Source organism: Falco punctatus, assembly GCF_963210335.1.
Source record: "Falco punctatus genome assembly, chromosome: 3".
Classification (NCBI taxonomy): domain Eukaryota; kingdom Metazoa; phylum Chordata; class Aves; order Falconiformes; family Falconidae; genus Falco; species Falco punctatus.
Window position 1 is genome coordinate 56,320,400 of NC_137582.1, and position 21,829 is coordinate 56,342,228.

The following is a 21,829-nucleotide window of genomic DNA, read 5'->3' on the forward strand; positions in this document are numbered from 1 at the left end:
CACTTTTAACCAGAGATTGGCTTTGGCACTTTGAAGATGGTTTGCAAGACGCTTTTGAGCTTCTAGAATTGATCCAGACTGCACAGAAAGCCTTCTCATTGCAATAGGCAATGTGCTTAAAAGCTTCCAGGGAAGTTTTTCTTTTTGTGGTAGATCATCCCCAAAGCTGACCTGAAATTAAACAGTTAATGCTAGTTTAATTTTGGTCTGGTTCTATATGCATGATTCATTCAGATACTGGGCAGGATGGAAGAGACCTCCTGTGCACAGTATCTGCAGCTGTTAACAGCGCTTTATTTTGATTGTAGACCATGGGAGAAAAAGAGTATATTCTTGTTTTTTCTCCATGTCTTCCCCACCCAGTTTGCAAGGAATCTGGGTGTACCTGAATTTAGTTTTAGTCCTGTCCTGTCTTCCCTGTGAGGGAGGATGTGTACCATGTTTGTAATTTTTAGCAGGAATTTTTGCTGCCGACTTACAGCAGGTTTCCAGTGACGGTACCACCCTTCCACAATCTGTGAGCTTACTGGTGATCATTGGTGCCTTTCATTGTGCGTTGCTGACTTTCTGCAGCTTGTGAAACTTCACAGTCAGCACCTGCCCCATGAAGATCTTCTCTCAAGGCTGGGTTGTTTCAAAAAGGCTTGTCAGTACATGCTGGACCACTTTAGTCAGGGTTTAACCAGCAGAGATCCAGGTCCCTCAGTGTTCTTCCATGTATTGGGCTATCCCAGGCAATGCCTTGTGCATCTGTTTCTGTAGCTGCTGGATCTCTCAGAATCGAAGTATTCTTGCAAAGGTGCAGAGAAGTTACCCACTTAGCAATGTTTGGTTGCCTTAAATATGGATGTAACGAAGCAGAGGAGAGCTAGATAGAAATGGCTTGTAGCCCAGCGGAGATGAAGAATGTATGTAAATAAGAAGGAGTGGTGTTAATAGCTTAGAAAATTCATGTGAATTAAAGAATACAGAAAAAGATTAACTGTTCCTTTTTTCCTGTTCTGAAGATTTTTGTTTAACTTTTACTAAAACTCCATACCTGACACAATATTTTGTGTGAATGTATGAACATATGCTTACTGTTAGGTAGACGTATATACAAAAGAGTGATAACTCTGAAATCTGGGGAATTGTTTCAGTGGCCCTCCCTCAAGAAACAGAAGAGTATGTCCTGTTACTCATGTTTGCCTGCTGTCATTTTTGCCTTTTTGGTAGTACTGGATTATCTTGATGTAGCTCTTTTCAGTGGCAGTAACAGTGATCCATTTCCCTGGCGATTTTTTATGATTATCTTAGCAGCTGGTTAAAACATGCAGAAGAGGGACAAAACAAGTATTATATCTATAAAGAGTTTGGCATTGCTTTAATTCCACCAGTAGAATGAAAACAAAGGTTATGTACATCAGAAGCTTTTTCCTGATATTTTGAGAAGATGACCTCATGATAAATAGAATGATTTATTTTGAACAGTGAGTGAACTTGATGAGCCATTTCAAAACACTGTCTTTGGAAAAAAGATGCACTTTTGTAAGGACCAAGGTTTTGGCAGTTTGGGAAAGTGAGATTACAAGGATTGACTCTGTGTACACAAACTAAGGAAAACTTTTGTAAAGTATTCTGTGTTCACTTACAAGAACTATGACATTTAACTTTATAACAGTTTAACACTGAATCAGAGGAAACATACTTTTTATATGGTATGTACAAGAATACTTGTAATATTAACAAATCATGGTCATGTCTGGACTAAATCCCCCATATCTTTCCATTCCAGATAGGAAAGTTAAATAGGAATCTAAATTTTGAAAATGTCCTCATCCATGTTCTTGGCTATATAAACATGTTCCTGAATATCTCAAAAATGCTAGATATTCAAAATGTACAGCCAGATTTTACATCTTGAAAAATCTTTCTCTAAAGTAATTGTGAAGTCAGGGATGGAAGGGATCAATGTCAGCTTCGTCAAGAATGATGCATTTATCTAGCTGGTGCTGGCTGGTTTGAACTGATCAAGATTGACACTGTAGAGGCTGTGAGATCACCACAGCTGGTCTGCAGAGAAGACAAGGCAGCAAAGAATGCAAAATCTCGCATTTCGTTGATCTCCCAGGATCAACGTTTCTGCTTTTTCAAGTACCGGGAACCCTTAGGATGTCACTTCCTGTCTTCAAGACACATGTCAGAATTACCAGAATTTTCTGATGTTTTGTGGTCAAGAAATAGATCCAATAGGGAAGCTGGCTCAGCAGTGACCTTGCCTGTTCTTAAGATCCTTCAGCAAAGAATTCTCCAGCCTTTATTCTGTTATCTGTTATACTAAATCAATTTCTAATTCTAAATTAATTTATAATTTCAAATTATTTTCTCATTTTTTTCTAATTTTTTAAAACAACTTTTATGAAACAAATTTTTCTGTCTCTTCTGAACATTTTTTCTTGTCTGATCATAATTTGGTTAGAGGAGAAAGGAGGAGATCATTCATGTCATGAGTTGTGTAGTGGTCTGTCTATCAAAGTTCCTTGGGAACTCTTTAAAGCTAGTGTTAATAGTGCCTCCCTCCACTCCTGAATTACTAAAGCAAATTTACAGATGCAGATGCATGAAAGCACATTCTTTCCTATGCCTCTTTTTTACCTGTGCAAGAGTGCTTTTATGTGCTGGATTTGTCCCCAGTGTGCAACAAGTTCTTCCACACATTAGGATATGTCTGCTTTATCGATCTTAGCCTGTTACCCAGCACTTCAACTATGTCATAATTTTTCTTGTTGCCAGTAATTCAGCCTGATAAGGAGCAAACTTTGGACCTGTGGAATTGACTCCCTTCTTCTCTTTGGATCCTGAAGTTGGGCACTGCGTTGTCCTTCAGGACATCTTCTTAAATGTAAATGACATGTGTGCAGGATGTTGTATGGAATCCAGGCCTGTATTTGGTTCCCAGAATGATGGGAATGCTTGAAGTTTTCACCCTTTTATGTGAGGAACTGAATCTGGGAATCTCTTCTAACCAAGAAGTTTGAAACCTCTGACTGTCCCACTTCTTGTGTGTTAATACACTGGAGCCCCACATCCCTCTGCTTTGCCAGGCTTCAATATACTAGTACCTAAAGCTTAGCCTTTCAGACAGGCATTTCACCACTGAGGAAACACAGACTTTTTTCCTCCTAAATGATTCCTCATGGTCCTTCCTTAAAGCTGTACCATAGTTCATGCCTTATCAACCTCTGATGAGTTATCTTTGATGGTCATGATTTCTCTGGTGCACAAACCCCAGGGCTTTCAGATGTCCATGGTCATTATGTACAGTGAGTTCAGCCTTGTCTGTTTCTGTTTCGGTGTTTACAATGAGCAGGTCTTCCCTGTCACTGAATCTCCTTGAAATATGTCGCTTCTGTTTAGAAACTGGAGCAAGGATCTCACAAGCTTTGTTTCCCTCTTTAAGGACCAGGTTGTAGGTGATGAGTAGATGTATTTCTGTGCTGTCTCACCCCTTCTAGGTGGGTCCAACCCCACTTCTGGTACAAACTCATAAAAAGATGCTGTTTTAAGACCCTTCTCTGTGGCATAATCCAGCCACAGGGCCGGGTTGCCCTCTTTTTTCTCTGCTGATTCCTGTTTATTCCCTGTACTTTATGTATTTATGTAAACAAGTACCGTCTGTTCTGTTTTGTTACCTAACTATTCAGGTCCAGTCTTTGTTCCAGCAGTCCTGCAGCATTCTCCCTGTGCTTGAGGTGATGCTGCTCTAAACTTTCTTCTCCTTCCTGGTGGGATCTGCAGTCCTAGCTCAAGCAGGCTATCTGCATTACAGTAGAAGCTGTTTCATCTAGGGTAAGTTGGGCTGAGCTGATGGATTTCTGCAAGTTATGTCCTCCAGCAGTGGAGGAGATTAGCCCACTCTCCTCCTAGGCACAGGCCTCGTCCCGGGTAGGTATCCATCACAAGGGCATACTTATTTCCTTCAACGCTGATACACATTGTAAAGAGCTAGAAACTGGGTTTGATTGAGATAATAGACACGGTCTGAAATACCAAGATTTTTGTTTATTTCTAAAATTACTTGTAAATCACTCAATGATTGGAACTATAGAAATAGTTGAGATGAAGGCAAATAGATGTTAATAAAGTGTTCTTTTCAATAGGTCTTGTTTCCACGGTACAATGGAGTGACACATTAGAGTGATTTACTGTAAAAAACAATATTTTTTCTTTCTTTTTTTTTTTTTTTGTGTGCAGGGAAGGGTTTGAAATGATTTCTCAGGAACAATTTCAGCTCACATGGAAATGTTTTGTTAAATGATGCTACACTTGGATTTTTTTCCTAATCACTGAAAGCTGTGTCAGAATTTTGTAGAAATGTTCATGGTATGAATGTTTTTTAACATAGCTTTTGCAGTACTGTCTGGTCACAGTACCTTTAAGCAAGTATGCAGGCAGAGTGTATGTTTCTATGTTCCTAAAACTGTTGGGGTTCAACCATCCAGTCTGTATCATCTGGTAGAATTAGTGACTGTATGACAAAATCTTGGGGAACTTTGTTCAAAATATGCTGGTTATAGCTAACTAAATTTTTCCTTTCCACCTCCTAGTTTAAAACATTCAGCACCAAAATATATTTGGAAATCATTAACTTCAGTTTGCCCTTTTACTTGCTTTCTTCTGTCTTGCAAGCTCATTCCTTTTCCTAAGGCATTTGAATGCCTAGGAGGACAACTGTGACCTTTAAAGTGAAGAAAGTTTACAGCACTTAACGTGTTGGGATTTTTAAAAGACATTCAAAACATCGATGTAGGTAGGATTTTTTTAAAACTAAATATGCATTTAAAACACTTCAGAAAATGTTGAAATGTACTTAAAAGAAGATTACCTTCTAAACTATGTCCCTAGACTTTAGATTATTCCCCTGGAATAAATTATATGGTTAGCTTCCCTGAAAACTTGTTTTTTAATTTTTAAATGTATTCCTCTTCTAGCTAAACAATCAAAGGTGGGCATTTAAACAATGTGTTTTCCTTTTGTTTTGGTTTTGTTTTTTTTCTTACACATGCTTACTTCATGTGCTCTTCCAACCCACATTTTGTTTTTCCTTGGCACTGAGAGACTCTTACATAATTTTTCAAAAATACAACAGTGTTCTGCTGTAATAGTCCAAAAGGCTACAGCCTGCATTTTTGCAGAGGTTTGGGATGATTGCAGTAGAATGGTGTATTGTTTTTGATAAGGCCTGTTTTTGGAAGGGTTCTTAAATGCCTATTTCTTTGCTATTGGCCTTTTCTCAAGTTTCTAATAAACAGGACTCTGCAAGGGAGTGGGTGACATAACTTTAACTTGTGTCACTTCTCAAATACAGCACTTCAGTTTCTTTCAGGAGAACAGCATCAAGAAAAGAATGCTCTGTAGATACCAGAGCTGCCATCCTTCATTAGTTCCTGTTTACATGGTCAGTAATGAATATTGTGTATCTTTATGTAATAAATTAGCATTGGCCTAAGATAGAACCATAGAATCACAGAATCATTTATGTTGGAAAAGGCTGTTAAGATCATCAGGTCCAACAATTAACCCAGGTCTGCCAGGTCCATCACTGAACCATGGCCCTAATCACCACATCTACGCATTTTTTAAACATCTCCAGGGATGGTGATTCCACCACCTTCCTGAACAGCTTGTTCCAATGCTTGGCCACCCTTTCAGTGAAGAAATCTTTCCTAATATCCAACCTAAACCTCCCCTGGTGCAACGTGAGTCTGTTTCCTCTTGTTCTGTTTCTTGTTGCCTGGGGGAAGAGACTGACCCGCACCTGCCCACAGCCTCCTGTCAGGGAGTTGTAGAGAGCAATAAAGTCCCCCCTAAGTCTCCTCGTCCCCAGGCTGAACAACCCCAGTTCCCTCAGCTGCTCCTTGTAAGACTTGTGCTCCAGACCCTTCACCAGCCCCGTTGCCCATCTCTGGACACGCTCCAGCACCTCTATGCCCTCCTTGTAGTGAGGGGCCCAAAACCGAACCCAGCATTCGAGGTGCGGCCTCACCAGTGCCGAGCACAGGGGGACAGTCACCTCCCTTGTCCTGCTGGCCACACTGTCTCTGATACAAGCCAGGACACTGCTGGCCACCTTGGCCCCCTGGGCACACTGCTGGCTCACGTCCAGCTGGCTGGTAACCAGCACCCCCAGGCCCTTTCCCACCAGGCACTTCCCAGCCGCTCTGCCCCAGCCTGTAGCGCTGCGTGGGGCTGGTGTGACCCAGGGGCAGGGCCCGGCACTGGGCCTGGCTGCACCTCAAACAGTTGGCCTTGTCCCATCGGTCCAGCCTGTCCAGACCCCTCTGCAGAGCCTGCCTGCCCTCCGGCAGGTCAACCCTCCCCCACAACTTGGTGTCACCTGCAAACTTACTGAGGGGGCACTCGATCCCCTTGTCCGGATCATCAACAGAGATACTAAACAGCACTGGCCCCAGCACTGAGCCCTGGGGAACACCACTTGTGACCAGTCCCCAGCTGGATGTGACTCCATTCACCACCAGCTGGGCTCGGCCAGCCAGCCAGCTTTTAACCCAGCACAGAGTACACCTGCCCAAGCCATGGGCAGCCAGTTTCCCCAGGAGGATGCTGTGGGAGATGGTGTCAAGGGCTTTACTAAGGTCCAGGGAGACACATCCACAGCCTTTCCCTCATCCGCTAGGTGGGTCATCTTGTCGTAGAAGGAGATCAGGTTCATCAAGCAGGACCTGCCTTTCATAACCCCACGCTGGCTGGGCCTGATCGCCCGGGTGTCCTGACATGCCACGTGATGGTGTTCAGGATGACCTGCTCCATAACCTGCCCCGGCACCGAGGTCAGGCTGACAGGCCTGCGGTTTCCCAGATCCTCCTTCCTGCCCTTCTTGTAGCTGGGCATCACCCTGGCTGACCTCCAGCCTTCTGGGACCTCCCCAGTTTGCCGGAACTGTTGATAAATGATGGAGAGCAGCTTGGCGAGCTCCTCTGCCAGCTCCCCAGTACCCCGGGGTGGATCCCACCCGGCGCCATAGACTTGCGCGTGTCCAAGTGGAGCAGCCGGTCACTGACCGTTTCCTCCCGGACTGTGGGGACTTTGTTCTGCTCCTTGTCCCTGCCTTCCAGCCCAGGGGGCCGAGCAGCCAGGGGGAAGCTGGTCTTGCTATTACAGACTGAGGCAAAGAAAGCACCGAGTACCTCAGCCTTTCCCTCAGCCTTTGTGGCCATGTTCCCCCCTGCATGCAATAAAGGATGCAGATTATCCTTGGCCCTCCTTTTGTTTCTAATGTATTTGTAAAAACATTTTTTGTTACCTTTTGCAGCCGTGGCCAGCCTGAGTTCCTGCTGGGCTTTCTCCTTTCTAATTTTCTCCCTGCATAGCCCTGAGACATCCTTATAGTCCTCCTGCGTTGCCTGCCCGTTCTTCCAAAGGTGGCGAACTCTCCTTTGTTCCCTGAGCTCCGGCTGAAGCTCTCTGTTCAACCAGGCTGGTCTTCCTCCCTGCCAGCTTGTCTTTCAGCACATGGGGACAGCCTGCTCCTGCACCTTTAAGCTTTCCTTCTTGAAGAATGTCCAGCCTTCCTGGACCCCTTGGCCGTCCAGGGCTGCCTCCCAAGGGACTCTGTCAACCAGTCTCCTAAACAGGCCACAGTCTGCCCCCTGGAAGTCCAAGGCAGTGGGTTCTGCTGACCTCCCTCCTTGCTTCTCCGAGAATCAAAAAACTCTATCATCTCATGGTTGCTATGCCCAAGATGTCCCCTGACCACCACATCACCCACCAGTCCTTCCCTGCCCCGTTTGTAAACAGCAGGTCCAGCGGGGCATCTCCCCTGGCTGGCTCCCTCACTGGCTCTGTCAGGGAGTTACCAACTTCCACACACTCCAGGAACCTCCTGGACTGTTTACTCTCCACTGTGTTGTATTTCCAGCAGATACCCAGTAAGTCAAAGTCCCCCACAAGAACGAGGGCTAGCCATCATGAGACTTCTCCCAGCTGCTTGTAGAATATTTCATCTGCCTCTTTATCCTGGCTGGGTGGGCTATAGTAGACTCCTGCCAGAATATTTGTCTGGATATAAGTTCAGGGCAGTTATTTCTAAAATCATTCACACGGATGTAAATGAGAAATAGTACCTTGTAGCTCGGTGCAGCTGCTGCACAGTGCGTAAAGGGAGAACCCAGACTGCTAGAACAAGATCTGGATATTTGTTTAGAGCACTGCAGTTGAACTGACGGATATCTATCATAGGAGCTCTATTTAAGTAAAATCCATGAAAGATTCAGCTCCTGAATGGTTGGCTTCCACTGTTTGGAGTAGGTGTCGGCTCTCTGTGGCTGCAAATGACTATCATTGAGACAGGCCAAAGTGTGACCTGAATGTGGACAGTTGCAATATCATCTTCTTGAGTTTTGAAGAGTAACTCCCGGTTTGTGACTTCTCCTTCTCTTCTGTCAGTCTGTTTTGGCTGCATCTACATAATCATGTTTGCTTGTGTGTATACATACAAGGCTGTAGGAGTAGGGCTGGTACGTAGGTTTGTTTGTCCTCCAGAGTGGGAGCTCATGTTTTCTGTTAGCTTCAAGCTTTACTGCATTGCCCATGTTGTACACTGCTGTGATAGGCAGCATGCAAATGATTAAGTCAGATAAATCAATAGTTTGTATCAGGAGGTATGCCTGTGGTTGTATTGATAACAGCAGCTGATTGCTGTGCAGGAATGGAGTGGGTCTGCAGTCTTGTGGTACCCCTCCTGGATCAAGTCCATCTGCTGCCTCATTCCCTCTGCAAGATGTCTGTGCTATAGGCAAATGGAGAACAGTCAGGGTGTGATTTATTGTAATGTCTAGGAAGAAAAAAGAAATCTGTATGCCTGAATCTCCCTGAAGTAGAGAACATCCCCAAATAAGCCAGAGGAGTTACTCACTGTATAATCCCCATTAAGTACCACCACTCCTGTGTCATGCTTGCTGCCATTGCAAGGTCTCACTGCCAGGTTAAGATTATTGTCCTCTGTCCAGCTAACTGTTAGAATGGGGCTGGAGAAGTGATGTACGGCCATCTCTTCTTCATCCGCTGCTGCTTGTGATCCTGCACTGATTACACTCCAGGCAGATTCAGAACCTGCCTTTTAAAATGTGGCCGTAACCGATGTAGTGGGTATCAACTAACAAACTGTCAGTGCAAGCTCTGGTGCACAGTGTCTACTCTAAAATGGCATTTTCTTCCCTACTGCACATGTAGTAGGGTTTTAACAAGTAATAGATTACGGAATGAAGTTTCTGCTCTCTCCCCTGGGAGTCCAACTAGACAAACAACGATTAGGAAATCTTAGCTGATAATTGTTTAAATGTTTTGTTTCTTAATTTCATCCTTTTCCTTGGGCAATTTTGTATTATCCTAAATAGTTCCTTTCATTCCTCAGTGCTTGTGTTTCCCAATGTGTAAATCACTACCAAGTCTTCCTTTCCCACAGGCATTGCTTATCCTAACTGTTGACTGAAAATCAATCCTTCCATGTAATGACTCTGTCACTGTTCTCTGAACTCTTTCCATTTTACATTATCCATCTGGCAACAAAATGTCCAAAACTGCATGCAGGCTGCAGATGTGGTAGCTCCGTAGCTGTTGAGGCAGGGATCTGTTACAAACCATTGTATGTCAGGACCTGGCTGTTTCTGGGATCAGTACTATGAAAATATAAAGTCATTTGCCTCAGCTTCTCTGCCCAGGGCACCTTGGTGTAATGAAAGATTTGTAATATAAACCTGCTGAAGTTGTGTTGTGCTTTACCCCAAACCCTATTCCTTTTTTTATCTTTTCTATACCCACAAACACATTTCAAGCTCTCATTCTCCTCAGAAGTATATGGCACTTCAAGCCTGGAATCTGACTGCTCTCCCCAGCCTGCTGTTAGCAAATAAAAGCTAGCAGGTTTCCAGGCCAGGGCAGCTGGGGTGTGTGTGATAAGGTACCCTCTGCTCTGGTTCCCTGCCCTGCCTTTGCTGTGTCCCGGGTTATGTAGGAGTCAAAACTGAACTGCGATGTGTGACTGTCATGCTGTTTTCTCCATTGGTTTCCCAGCCTCACGAGCAGCATGTTCTGCATGTGCTTTCCCAGCAATGCTGCACAGCCAGGTTCCTGCCCTAAGCTGGCTGCATAGCTCTTGTGTCCCTCTCTGTTGGGTCTTTTTCTGCTGTTTCTGGCCTACCTCCCATGCGCCAGAGGGGTAAGGAGGTGCCCTTATGTAGTCTGTGTGTGCACATCAGGAGTACGGTTGGGCAGGAGTGGAAGCTCGATATTTAACAATGTCTCACTGTTTAACATATGCTCATTGGATTTCTCCTGTTCATTGACTATCTATTTCAAGTACTGCATCTAATGGTTAAGAAAACAAAGAAGAAGAAAAAAAAAAAAGAATAGAAAAAAAATTTCTGCACCTGCAGAAAACTAATTTCAGCAAAAGTATTTCAGTTTTCATTTGTGGTATCACAGGTTCACAATGTTGTTGGGTTTTTTCCTTTCAATTTAACAGGTTATCACTGCTAGTTTATCACCGTTCTTCTTTGTCATGACTGCCAATGTACTAACGATTTCTTGGTAAGTGCCTACATGAGCTTTTTTTCTTATCAATAAAAATGAATTTCCACACAGTGCTTCATGTGGAAATACTTTTTAAATGTCAGGTTTTATTAGTGCCAGTAATATTTTGCATGTAAGGAGAACCAGGTGTGCAATGATGGATGCAGTACAGTAATACAAATACAAGAGTGTTTCTTCTGCCTCTGTGGGAGAACATGGACATTTTGGACATTAAGCCTCACCGCAATTCACTCAGCATGTTTTACAGCTAGACAAATGGATGCAATAGGCAAATAAATGACCCATTCAAAGTCATGCTATAAATTAGTGGCAGAATTGAGAATAAAACACAGGAGTCATGGTTTGGTGACAGCATCTTTTTAACCAGTAGAGTGCATTCAAGTTTCCCTAACACGGTGCGTACTGTGAATGCATAAAATGAAAATAGTAGCAAAATAATGATAATAAACTTTTTCCAAAGCTGTATCTGGCTTTTGTGATGTGTAACCACACATTACAAATCATCTAACCTTAATTTTTTAGGTAGTGATATAAAGGATTGGGGTGCAAATGCCTTTGGACAAAGACCATGCTTTTGGTCTGTGTTTGTATAGCACCCAGTAAAAGGGAATCCCAGCCCATGACTGATGCTCCTAAATGCTTCTGCCATGTAAATAACAACTAAATACAGGGTTTGGCATGTATCTCTGAGGACAGATTTGTTATTGGAAATAAAAATCTGTTTATTTTTGAAAAGCTTTAAACTTCCTTTTTTCCCCCTTACAGTTTGATTGCTATCCTAAAGATTCAGCTCTGCACTGAATAGAATTAGCATATTCTTCTTCCAGGTGTGATAAAGAAGTTACAGGAAGGAGAATCTCAGTTCAAACTAGCCCCATGCACAAATGTGTGAATATACATCCCCATATATATGTTAAGCACTTGTAATCTCATATACTGAAATAAGTAATGTGGTTTGTTTTTTTTTTTTTAGTTCTAGGATTACATTTCTGTATCCTATGTGTGTAAGAGGCTAAACTAATATAGATGCATCTACAACACTCCTAGCCTAGGCCATTAACTTGCCAGTCTTCATCATGTTTTACATATGTTTGTGCAGGTCTGTCATGTGCGTGCTAGAGGTAGGCTTTCATAATATGTATGTATTCACTGACACATACACTAAAAAATCATGTGTACCTTTGCTTTAATGTGAGCACATGGATCCATATAGCTGCACACATACTACATGCCCTATATGCACTGGAAGTAATATAAATGATTAACACATTGGTATTTTTAAAAGAAACTTTGCTTTAGCCCTTGGGCCACTGTTATGCTTTGATTGTCATAATTCAAAAAGGTAACCATTCCATTTATTTATTTATTTGAGTTCTGTTACTGCTTGTGCATCAGCAGTGCCTTGGCTTATCAGCAAACCTCTGGAAATAGTTTGTTAGATGACAGCAGGTGCAAAGCACTCATGAGCACTGTGGTTTTTAGTGTTGCTCCAGTGTTATCATGGACAATATCATACGTTAATTTCTCAGTGATGGGCAAATGCAGTTAGCTGTCACCCCACAATAAACAGAAGCTGGAGGATTTGCCATATGGTAAATTGAAGGTAAATCAAGGTTTGACATTTAGCCATGTATTTTGCTCTGCTTCATCTTGAAGTCATGATGATGGTTTCTATTGGCCTAGTAATCTTGGTTGCATGGGCATGTGGATACCTGAAATTTCAAGTCCTTCAGAAAGGGGCTCTTCTCTGATGTAGGACATAAGATATTAAAGAATAATTCAGGTGTAGGCACCTTTTTACAGAACAAGGCTGTGCAGTGTACTATCTCTTGTACAGAATTGCCAGTCTAATCTTTAGAAGCATACATCAGAGAGAAGTTTCTTTTTCAAAGTCTGCGTTAAAATTTTGTGGAAAACAACACAACTGTAGAAATGAGGGGAAAAAAATGAGTAATGTCTAAGGCTTTATTGGTTTTAGGTCTTCTATATGCAGTGGGTTTTTTTCTTTAGGATAAAGAATACATTATCCAGCCTTAGCTTCCAAAGGAATTAATGTAGAGGGTATGTTTATAACTGGGGCTGAAATCCAGGCAAGACATGGGGGTTAACTCTCTCCAGAGAAAAGTGCTGAGGTTGTTAGTGATTATAGGTGAACAGGCTCGTGTGTTTTAGATCTTTTTGAAAAGCTTGCAGCCTTCACAGCCCTTTGCTCCTTGTTGGTAACTCCACACTCAAAGCTATCTGTCTCCGTGGTGGACTGTCTACAGACTGTCTGTAGCATCTACTTTCCAGGGCTGTTTACTGTGTAATAGTAAGATACTGTATTGTTATTATACAATGTTTGTTCCTCTCAGGAACAAAGGCAATTATATGATTTTTAAAACAGCTCACCAAAGCAAAGATTTAAGTGAATGTAATGCTATTACAGACCAGAGAGCTTTCAGGCTTTACATGTGGGGTTTTTTTCCCCAAGGAAAAAAAAGCTGTCTTACAAATGAACTTAACAGAAGTTTGTTCTGTTTATAAAGTTCATTAAGGAGCTTTTCTGTTTCGTAAGCTAACTAAGCCATGAGGCTAAGATGAAAGGTCAGTACACTTTAACTTTGCACTGTTATAAAAGGGGAGAAGAGTCGGTGTCCTACCATATTCAGTAGGATATGATCGATATCGTATGTCAGTTATGACAGATAACAGGAGATTTGGAGATTAACTGTTGCATGGATTGAGTGGGTCGGTAGCTTATTTCAGTGAATGGTTTTGTTTGTAAAACCATTCATCCTGATTCAGAGCCCTGCTTCTAGCCTGAGTCTTGGAGAAGAGCATTAGTGCCACCACCGTGCTGTGAGCAGCACAGGAAGGAAGCACTTGGGCACACGTGCCATTTTGTCTGGGGTGGGTTCTTTCACCAGGTTCCTCACAAAGAGAAGCAGACACATTAATTTCTCTCAGCCTCCCTAGACCAGTGGGATCTCCCCAGAGCAAAATTGTTTTTCCCAATTTTATCAGTCCCCAGAACCTAGGCTTTACATCTCTTCCTGACTTTGTCAAGTGGCAAGTTTTCAGGACAGAACACAAACAGAAATTGCAAGGGGGAATCATTAACCTAATGAGGTTCAAACTCTCTTGCCTTCCTTTCCAATTCTTGCTGGTGTGTGGGTGTGCAGCAATTCTCATAACTAGGTGCAACATTCTCTATCTAGATTTCTCTATGTGTATTTTCACATTAATACCATCAGCCCTAAAATATAGGAAGGGTAGTTTCTGATGAGACCTGTTAAATAAGACATTTTTGGTTTCAGCCTTTTCTTAGCAAGATGAATGAAAAAATCACCTGGGTTACTGTCTCTAGGTTGAACAATGTTTAGACAAAGTAATGCCTTTGTCTTAATGTTGTGCTGTTTGGCATTGTATCAAGTAGAGGGACTTGCCTGATGCTAAATTTGTGGTATACTTTGTTTACAGCCTTGTGATCAGTGGAGTCGGAGAAGCTTTGCTTGTTTACACTGAAAGAACAGGCACATAAAGAGGAACCAGATCTCACCAGCTGGAAAAGAGCTGACTTGCAGCCTAGAGACCCTGCCATGAATAAAACACGTCAGCAAGAATGAAGAAGTGCAACCAAACATGAGGAAAGAGACCTATTGGTTTTTTATTAAGAAAGAACAACTGTGCTATTAATAGTGCTGGTAAGAGAGCAGCATAGCTGCCAGGATGGTTAGGAGCCTTTGCCTCAAAGCACAAGACAAACTATTTCTGATTGATGTGGTAAAGGAAAAACTGCAGTGCCTCATGCTGATGGCTCTGTGTGAGAACCTCTCAGTAGCAGCTCCTTGCACAGGGAACTGAACTCCGGAAAAGCAGCATTCCTCACTGGATGCCGCCAGTTTTTTGTTGGAAGCTGACAGCAGGTTGTACCAAACAATGTCAAAGCCCAGATCCTGCCATGAATTCAGGATTAGGAAGGATGGATTTTGTCTCCAACTGTTCTGTAAGCAGCAAGCTGCTGCACATAGGTCTGCAGTCACGTCGTCTGACCTGGCATGGTGACTGAGGCCATGGGGCTTCTGGAAGTAATCCCCTTCTGGAACAGCGGTGGTTTGACAGCTTTGCAAAATGGGGAAATCAGCAATAAATCTTAATATCTGTAGTGATGGCTCTTTGTGCATTTTTTTCCTCTCCCATTTCTCTGAGATTTCTCTTGAACTCTGCAAATTTTTGTCAGCTGGAGGGGGTGGAGGAACATGTACTGTTCCCAGCAGTGGTTTGTCTCTTAAATTATTGCAGGAGGCAATGAAGATTATGAACCTTGAATGAATGTCATAAAGAGTGTAAGGCAATTAATCTCAAGAGTTCTTAAAATAATTTCATTTATGGTTGCTTAATGGCTGTTAGAAATCAGCCATAGTCTTGCTATATTAGTGCCTGGGAAAGCAATCTATGTGAAAGTAATATTAAATGATGAGTTGATAATGTCGTGGGGAAGGTCTACATGGTAAAAGGAGCTTGATAACAAATCTTCAGTGAGGAGAGGGATTTGTTTCCATGACGTTAGATACCTAAAGTTAGCCCCTTAACCTAAGTTGACGAAGTTTCCTTCATAGTCAATGGAAGGAGAGGGGTGCTCTCACAGAGATGATTCTTCCTTAATAGATTACTGTGTTAATATGAAAGACCCTCTGGAAGTGCTTATCTCTGTAGATGGAAACTAGTCTAGAAAGGACACATGGCTTTTAGAGGGCTACAGGTAGCGGAGGCATATCTGCTTCATACTGACAAATTCCACCACCTGGGTTTTAAAGTGTGGCTACATTTTAACTTCAAATAAAACACCGTAGTTTAAAAAGAAGGTAAATTTTATAAAGGATTGCAGTCAAATTCTGTGGCTGGGGAGTTTTACATAAAGATTAGTTTTCAGAAAAAAATGTTATAGTTTAAAAAAGAGAATTCAGAGAAGTACTCTGGCCTGCGGTGTACCTACGCTTATTACAATTAGTTGCAAGAGGCCTGTTTATACTGGTATGTTGTTCACATATGTTGGGTGTGTTGGCTTGAGTTTGGAGTGAGCCATTTTCTTGCCAGGTGGTAAAACTCAGGTTTGGGAAAAAAGGAGAGAGGGACAAGCATGAAAGGAACGTGTGCTTCAGCTTCAGTACTAGTCCTGAAACCAACATGAGCCTTATGGCACAGGGAGTTGAGCCCATACTCGTGCCTGGTGAGTCAAGACACAGCCACGGACCGTCGTGGCCTTCCTGTCTGTAATTTCAGCTAGTGCTGGGAGTGATGGCTGCAGCATGCTGGCTTTTCACAGAAAACTAGTTCTGCCAGCCAGACGTGGCAATATGATAGGATCCTTGCCATACTACCTTTCTGCTGATTTTGAAGTGACTAGTGACCCTAGGAGACCTCATGTAAGAGTTCCTGCGTGATAGCTGAAGTTTTGCAATCGTAGCTGGAACCTTTGCTGTGGGAAAAGCTCATCGTGTACCTCTCTTCTTGCATAACTTTCAAGGGTAGGCTGCAGTCTGGATATTTTTTTCTTGCTCTCTCGTGTCTGTGCTGTTCGTAGCACTGTACCAAACCCCAGCACAACCATTTGCTGTCTGGTGGGTGGTCTCAGTGGGAAGCCAGTAGCCAAATCGGCAACCAGGGTTGCTGTAGCATCGTAGTGGCAGAGGGCATGCTTGGGGTGGCTGCAGGAAGGTTGCTTGGCTGGAACAGGCATTATGTTGCCTGGGCTCTGGGCAAAATCAGTCTCTGCAGCTGCTGAATCTCCTTGCATAGCAAGTCCACTACCATTTTATGTAACTTCATGCATTAAACAACACTGAGCTGTTTGCTTCTGCTTTCATTTTTGTGCCTTAGTGCAATGTGCTTGCATTTGTAAGGCTCTGCTTGATGTAAGTAAAATACTGCAGGTTTAAATTGATTGCCACATAAGCAAATCGAGGAAGCAGAGTTAACAGTGGAGTTGGGCTCCTCTGTCAAGCATGGCTGGGAAGAAAAAGCACCCTCTGAACCAACCTGATGTACTTCAGGTGAGGATGATGCCTGCAGACCACCGTGAGGCTCATCAGCCTTGCTGAAGACTCAAAGTAGGGTGGAAGGGGAGCTCGAGGGCCTTCCAAAATCCATCTTTGCATATTCAGAGTTGTCTCAAGGTGCTAAAGGCATGGATTGGCTTCCTTCTTCCTCAGGCCTTGGTAGAGATGGTAGCAGAGCTGGGGTCCGCTGTGGCAGCTGCCCCCGCGGGTGTGCCTGTGAGCAAAGGGCTGCTGGAGCGTTGCTGGCAGCGAGCATTCGGAGGGTCGGTCCCGCTCTAGGGCAGGGGGTGGACAGAGGGCCCTTTGGAGGGCTTCTGGCCGTTGGAGCAAGTGGTGCCTTTGTCAACACGTGTGTGCTGGGCTGGAGGTTTCAGCCTGGAGATGGAGAGCTGCAGCAGTTGAAAAGCCCCAGGGCGGCATCTCAGCTGGCAGCTTGGAGCAGGCCTGCCACACAAATCTGAAGGTGAGCCATGGGTGGGCACCCACGGGAAGGCCCTGGCTCCCCACCACTGCCCTTGGGAAAGGGTGCGCTCCCACCGGCAGCACCCAGGGCAGAAGACACACAGAGAGGCGCTGGCTGGGCTCCCTGGTGCTGGCAGCACGCAGCCCCGGCGTGGAGGTGAGCACAGCGGAGGGGAAACGTGGGGAGGGCAGGAAGGTAGTGGTCGCTTGCTGAGGCTGGTGGCTGGAGGGGATGGGGCAGAGCAAATGTGATTTCCTGAGGAAGCAGCAGCCTGATCTTTAATCCGGCCCTGCCTCAGAAGCAGGGACACCGCATGGTTAAAAACACGCTTCAGGGTTGCTGTAATGATCTTGGAAGCAGAAACCTCAGAAGTTCAAGATGGCTCTTGCAAGACTAGTGAATAGTTACGTTCAGTAATTTAGAAAAGGAATATGCAAGGGTGGATTATTTATGTCTAATTGACCTTTTTTCAGGTCAAAGATACAAAGTGACAAACAGCTCTGAGGAAGGAGGAGTTCCTTTGCATTGCAAAGACGCAACAACACCGATTAATGCTGGAATGGAAAGCAATGGGTCTGTAGCTCGATGGTGGAAGAACCTCTGGTTTTATCAGTATCTGCCATTTAAGGAACTTACCGTCTGAACACTCCCCAGTTCTTGGGCTGTCAGCATGTGAGACTAGGGAGAGAAATGGTAGTGTGCTGGTCTTTCTGAGAGGCAGCAGGTCCCTGGAGACTGTCCTGTCATGCCGTTTTCACACCTACTGGTTTTGGTTAAACTGCTCTGACAGAGATGGTCCTGAATCACGTAATATGCTTTTGAGCTTGTCTTGCTTACACTTTTATTTTCCAAATGTCTTTTTTTTTTTTTTTTTTTTTTCTCCCAAAGTAATTGGTTTGGGGCAAGGCTTGTATTATATGCTGCAAAGTCAGGCTCACATGTGTGGCTGGCCTTCATGATAAAAAGCCTCTACTTAAAGCCAAGTGCCATCGAAAGAAGACTGAAGCAGCAAAGCTGCTGGATGCTGACTACAAGTGGGTTACTAAAACGCAGGCGAGATGCTGTTTCAAAAACAATCTTTCGATCTGGAGGCTGTGGCATAGCTTCCAGCAGAAAATGTTATTAAATGAATTAAATGAACCTGATGCTTACCACTGAAGCAATTCTGTTATTGCTTATTGCTGTGTGGCTCGTGCTTTGCGTTGGAAGAGAACCTATGCCAATCTTTCAGTGCCAGTTTAACACTGAAGCTGAAAATCTGCAGAGCCAGTGGTTGTAGCAAAAAGCAATAGGAAGAGCTTTTTAAATTATTTTTTTAAAAAAGCAACGGACTATTAAAATGCTTTGTAAGGGATAGAGTTCTGGTTTATTATTGCTCTTTTTAACACCTATGTCTGAGTTGGTGGAGGACTGTATAAATATTTACATTCTTGTTTCCCATTCAAACAAGAAGATCTGAAGAATTCAAAAAACATGATGTCAATATTTGACACGTTTTGAAAAGGATGCTTTTATTAAGTACTAGAGAAAAGTGAGTTGCTGGGAGCTGTGCTGGGTGCTGAGGAAAGGTTTCTTCCAGCTTTGTTTTGTCTGTAAGCTAAAGGAGATGGTGGGTTGAAGAAAACTGTGTAGCAAATTTATCTTGCCCAGAGCAGAAGCTGAATGAACAGCTTTCAAACAGATCATCTGCTACTGTGAACCAGGCAAAAGGCTCAGTGTGAAACTTTAATCCTGTTCCAGAGGACGGACACAAGGACAGGCTCATTTTGTTTGAAAAGAAGGCCTGCGTATGGGGAAGGAGACTGGGGACAGAACTGAAAAAAATTAAAGCCAAAATACTTTTGTACCGGAAGATAATAAAATGGGGAGAGAGTTGCTGCTGAAAAATGTGTTGCTTATTCATAGGTTCTTTTTATTAGGCTATATTACAAATACATGCCTGTTTAGTCCCAAAAAGAATTAGAGGAGCCCATGAAGAAGACTGTGTAACCATTTCCACATTAATTGCCCAGTTTGAGAAGCTTAACCCCTTTTTAACTATGCTTTGCAAGTGGCATTGTGTAAGCCTTGATTTCTGCTAAAAAATTGACTATGTTTTGGAAGAACGCTGGTGAAAAGGTTGTGCTGTCTCTTCTTGATCACTGAGGTGGGGAGTGTACCTCCTCCTTACTGTCTGGGATGGGAAGCAGTCACACAGTGCTCTTCTACCTTTTAATGAATATCTTGGCTTGCAGAATAGGTGGGGGTAGCCAGCTGGCATGTTAAGTTCTTGATTTGATGATACACAAAACCTCTTTGAAAACCACACTGAAAGCATACTTAGTATATTTTTTCTTATGCTCTGTCTTTAAGATTTAAAAACATATAGCTCAGAACTTGTTCGGTTTTGCCAGCTTGTTGCCTGTATAGAGAAGCTTGTATATAGAAGAATATAGCAAAATGGGCGCAGGCCTCTCTGAACACTCCTGCCCGGCAATGGATGAAATCCCACGACTGCATTCACAGACATGACTGTAGGAGATGCTGTGTAACATCAGGAACTGAGAGTGCTCAAACTTTTCTTCATGCTGTTTGCCATTAGCAGTCCCGTATCTTTCCTGACTCCCCACAAATGTCATTTCGCGAGGGAGGCAAACTTGCATTTCACAGATGAGGCTGGTGACGAGGTGGTTGCTCTACCCTAAGACTTAACGTTGGTTCAAGTAATTGAGGGTCAGTACCTCTTGGGAAGCAGCCGTAAGGCCCATTTTCCTGCAGGACTTTGATCCGTGTTTACACTTAAACTTCTGATTTCTGCACCCCTTGCCGATGAGGAAAGCTGGTGCACCAACAAGTTTGTTTATGCTGGAGTTGCAGGCATCCCATACCTTGTGATACTGTGTAGGAACAGTGCCTGCCTGAGGCAAGCTGGCTGAACAAAACAAGCCTCCAGCACAACCTCTTCGAAACTGATAAGGAGAAGGCTTGATGTTGTTTGGAGGAAATGGATATTCACATTGAGAAACTGGTAGTTTGGAATTATGCTCCTTAAGTCATTAAGCAACAGAGATGGAAAGGAAAGGTGGAGAGCTGGGAACACCATTTGCCATACCTAAGTGCAGAAGGAGTATCACTAAGACCAGATAAACTAACAAGAGGGTTAAAGTTTCTGCTAAAAGGGCTATGGTTCAAGCATGAAGTTGTTGGTGAGCAGAAATCTTCTGGAGATCTGTGAATGCCCACTGTAAGAACTAAGCTGCTGTAATTAGCAGTCACATCACAAAAACAGAAAATATTTGTTGACTGGGGTGGCAAACACTGCAAGGCAAATATTTCTCAGACCTTCCTTTGAAAGCTGTGGAGACTAAGCCAGCCTTGCTAATTGTCCCCTCTAGCCCTGGATGGAGCTGGGAACCAGACGGGATTTTTGCTCATTCTCCGTCATGCACCTTCTGGGACACCAAGGAATGAGCTTTGGCTTCAAACAAGGCATGGAAAACTTCTTTCAAGGAGTCATCTCTCCCTTTCTGATGCTTAGGAATCAGCCTATTTTTTGCCTTCTCAGTGGAGGGGTCCCTGTGCCTACATGCCAGTTACCTCCACAAGTTCACGAGTTAGCAAATGAAGTTCATTCAGGCTAGAGCAATTAGAAGACATTTTAATTTAGACCCTCCATCCCCGTAAGTCTACAGCCCTGCGGGCAGTCCAGTGCCAGCAAAAAGGTTATCACCATGTTGCCCGTGGTGCTTAGTGTGACCAGGCCAGTGAGTTTCTTCATTTAAGCTGAATGACAGACGTGCCAACCCCTTTTCGGTGTTACTGGAGATCAAGCTAGAGGTAAAGTTGTATGCAGGCATTGCCCTGGATCTTTCTTGCGAGCAGTTGAATGACCCGGTGTACTTGTGTAGCAAACTTCAGCATAGGGGAGAACACCCCAATAGCTGTAGCGTAAGAGACACAATAAATTTTAGCAGGCAGAAGAAAACAGCATTCAGCTTCTTCTCTTTGCCGTCCTGCTTCTGGCTGTCCCACTGCCAAAGACTGAGATCTGCAAATCACTCCAGTGATGGCTGCTCAGAAAATGGAGTTGAACTTTCTTTCAAACATTATGCTCCTTCAGGACAGAGTTAATTGTTTTCTCTCATTTAATGTCTCCAGTTATATGCAAAGAATTAAGATGTAGGATAGACACAGAAGCTAAAAATTTCAGCAAGGCAGCTTTTATTTCTTTATTATACTTGTCTGTTCATACTGTCTTCAGCATGGGTGCTCCTTGGGCTTATTATTGATGATGAATAAGAACAGACTGTGCAGAGATTAACACAGATGGTTGTAGCCTCAAGACTTGATGAGCTGTAACCAAAGAAAATAAATCTCTACTTTCAAGGAGAGCCTTACACAACAGAATTTCGTGTGGCTCAGCTGTATTCAAAGTGGAATATTGAAATTGCTGAGCAAAGAATTGAATGGCTTGTGTTGTGAATAGCCGTGTTGTATGGGTAAGTTGCTTACCGCAGCCTCTCAGATGGAAAAAACTCAACTGTATTGTTTTCTTTTGGGTTAAAACAAACAAACAAACAAACCCATAAAACAAACCCTCTGTGATTCAGAAATCTTTGGAGAAAAGCAGTGTAGTTCACCAGAGCAACTGCTGAAGTGCAAAGGCAGCGGCACTGAAAATTTTGACAGATGAACCCTTAACCTCCTGCTACAGAAATTGGTGTAAGAGCTAGAAACTAACTTCCCCTTTCCCTCC

The 21,829-nt window shown here is 43.4% G+C and overlaps 1 protein-coding gene across 7 annotated transcripts in view; it reads left to right on the forward strand.

The window, feature by feature from the left end:
* The window catches only part of TMEM241 (transmembrane protein 241), a 61,890-nt gene extending 47,153 nt beyond the window's left edge, over positions 1-14,737 (forward strand). For 6 of the 7 annotated variants that reach the window (XM_080380618.1, XM_080380624.1, XM_080380620.1 and 3 more), the window contains 2 exons: positions 10,523-10,587; positions 14,053-14,737. In XM_080380618.1, the coding sequence (XP_080236744.1) occupies positions 10,523-10,587; positions 14,053-14,113 (126 nt within the window). In that variant the 3' untranslated portion in view covers positions 14,114-14,737. The remainder of the gene's footprint in view (positions 1-10,522; positions 10,588-14,052) is intronic. The other variant, XM_080380623.1, reaches the window with a different exon arrangement.
* The last annotated feature ends 7,092 nt before the right edge of the window (positions 14,738-21,829 follow it).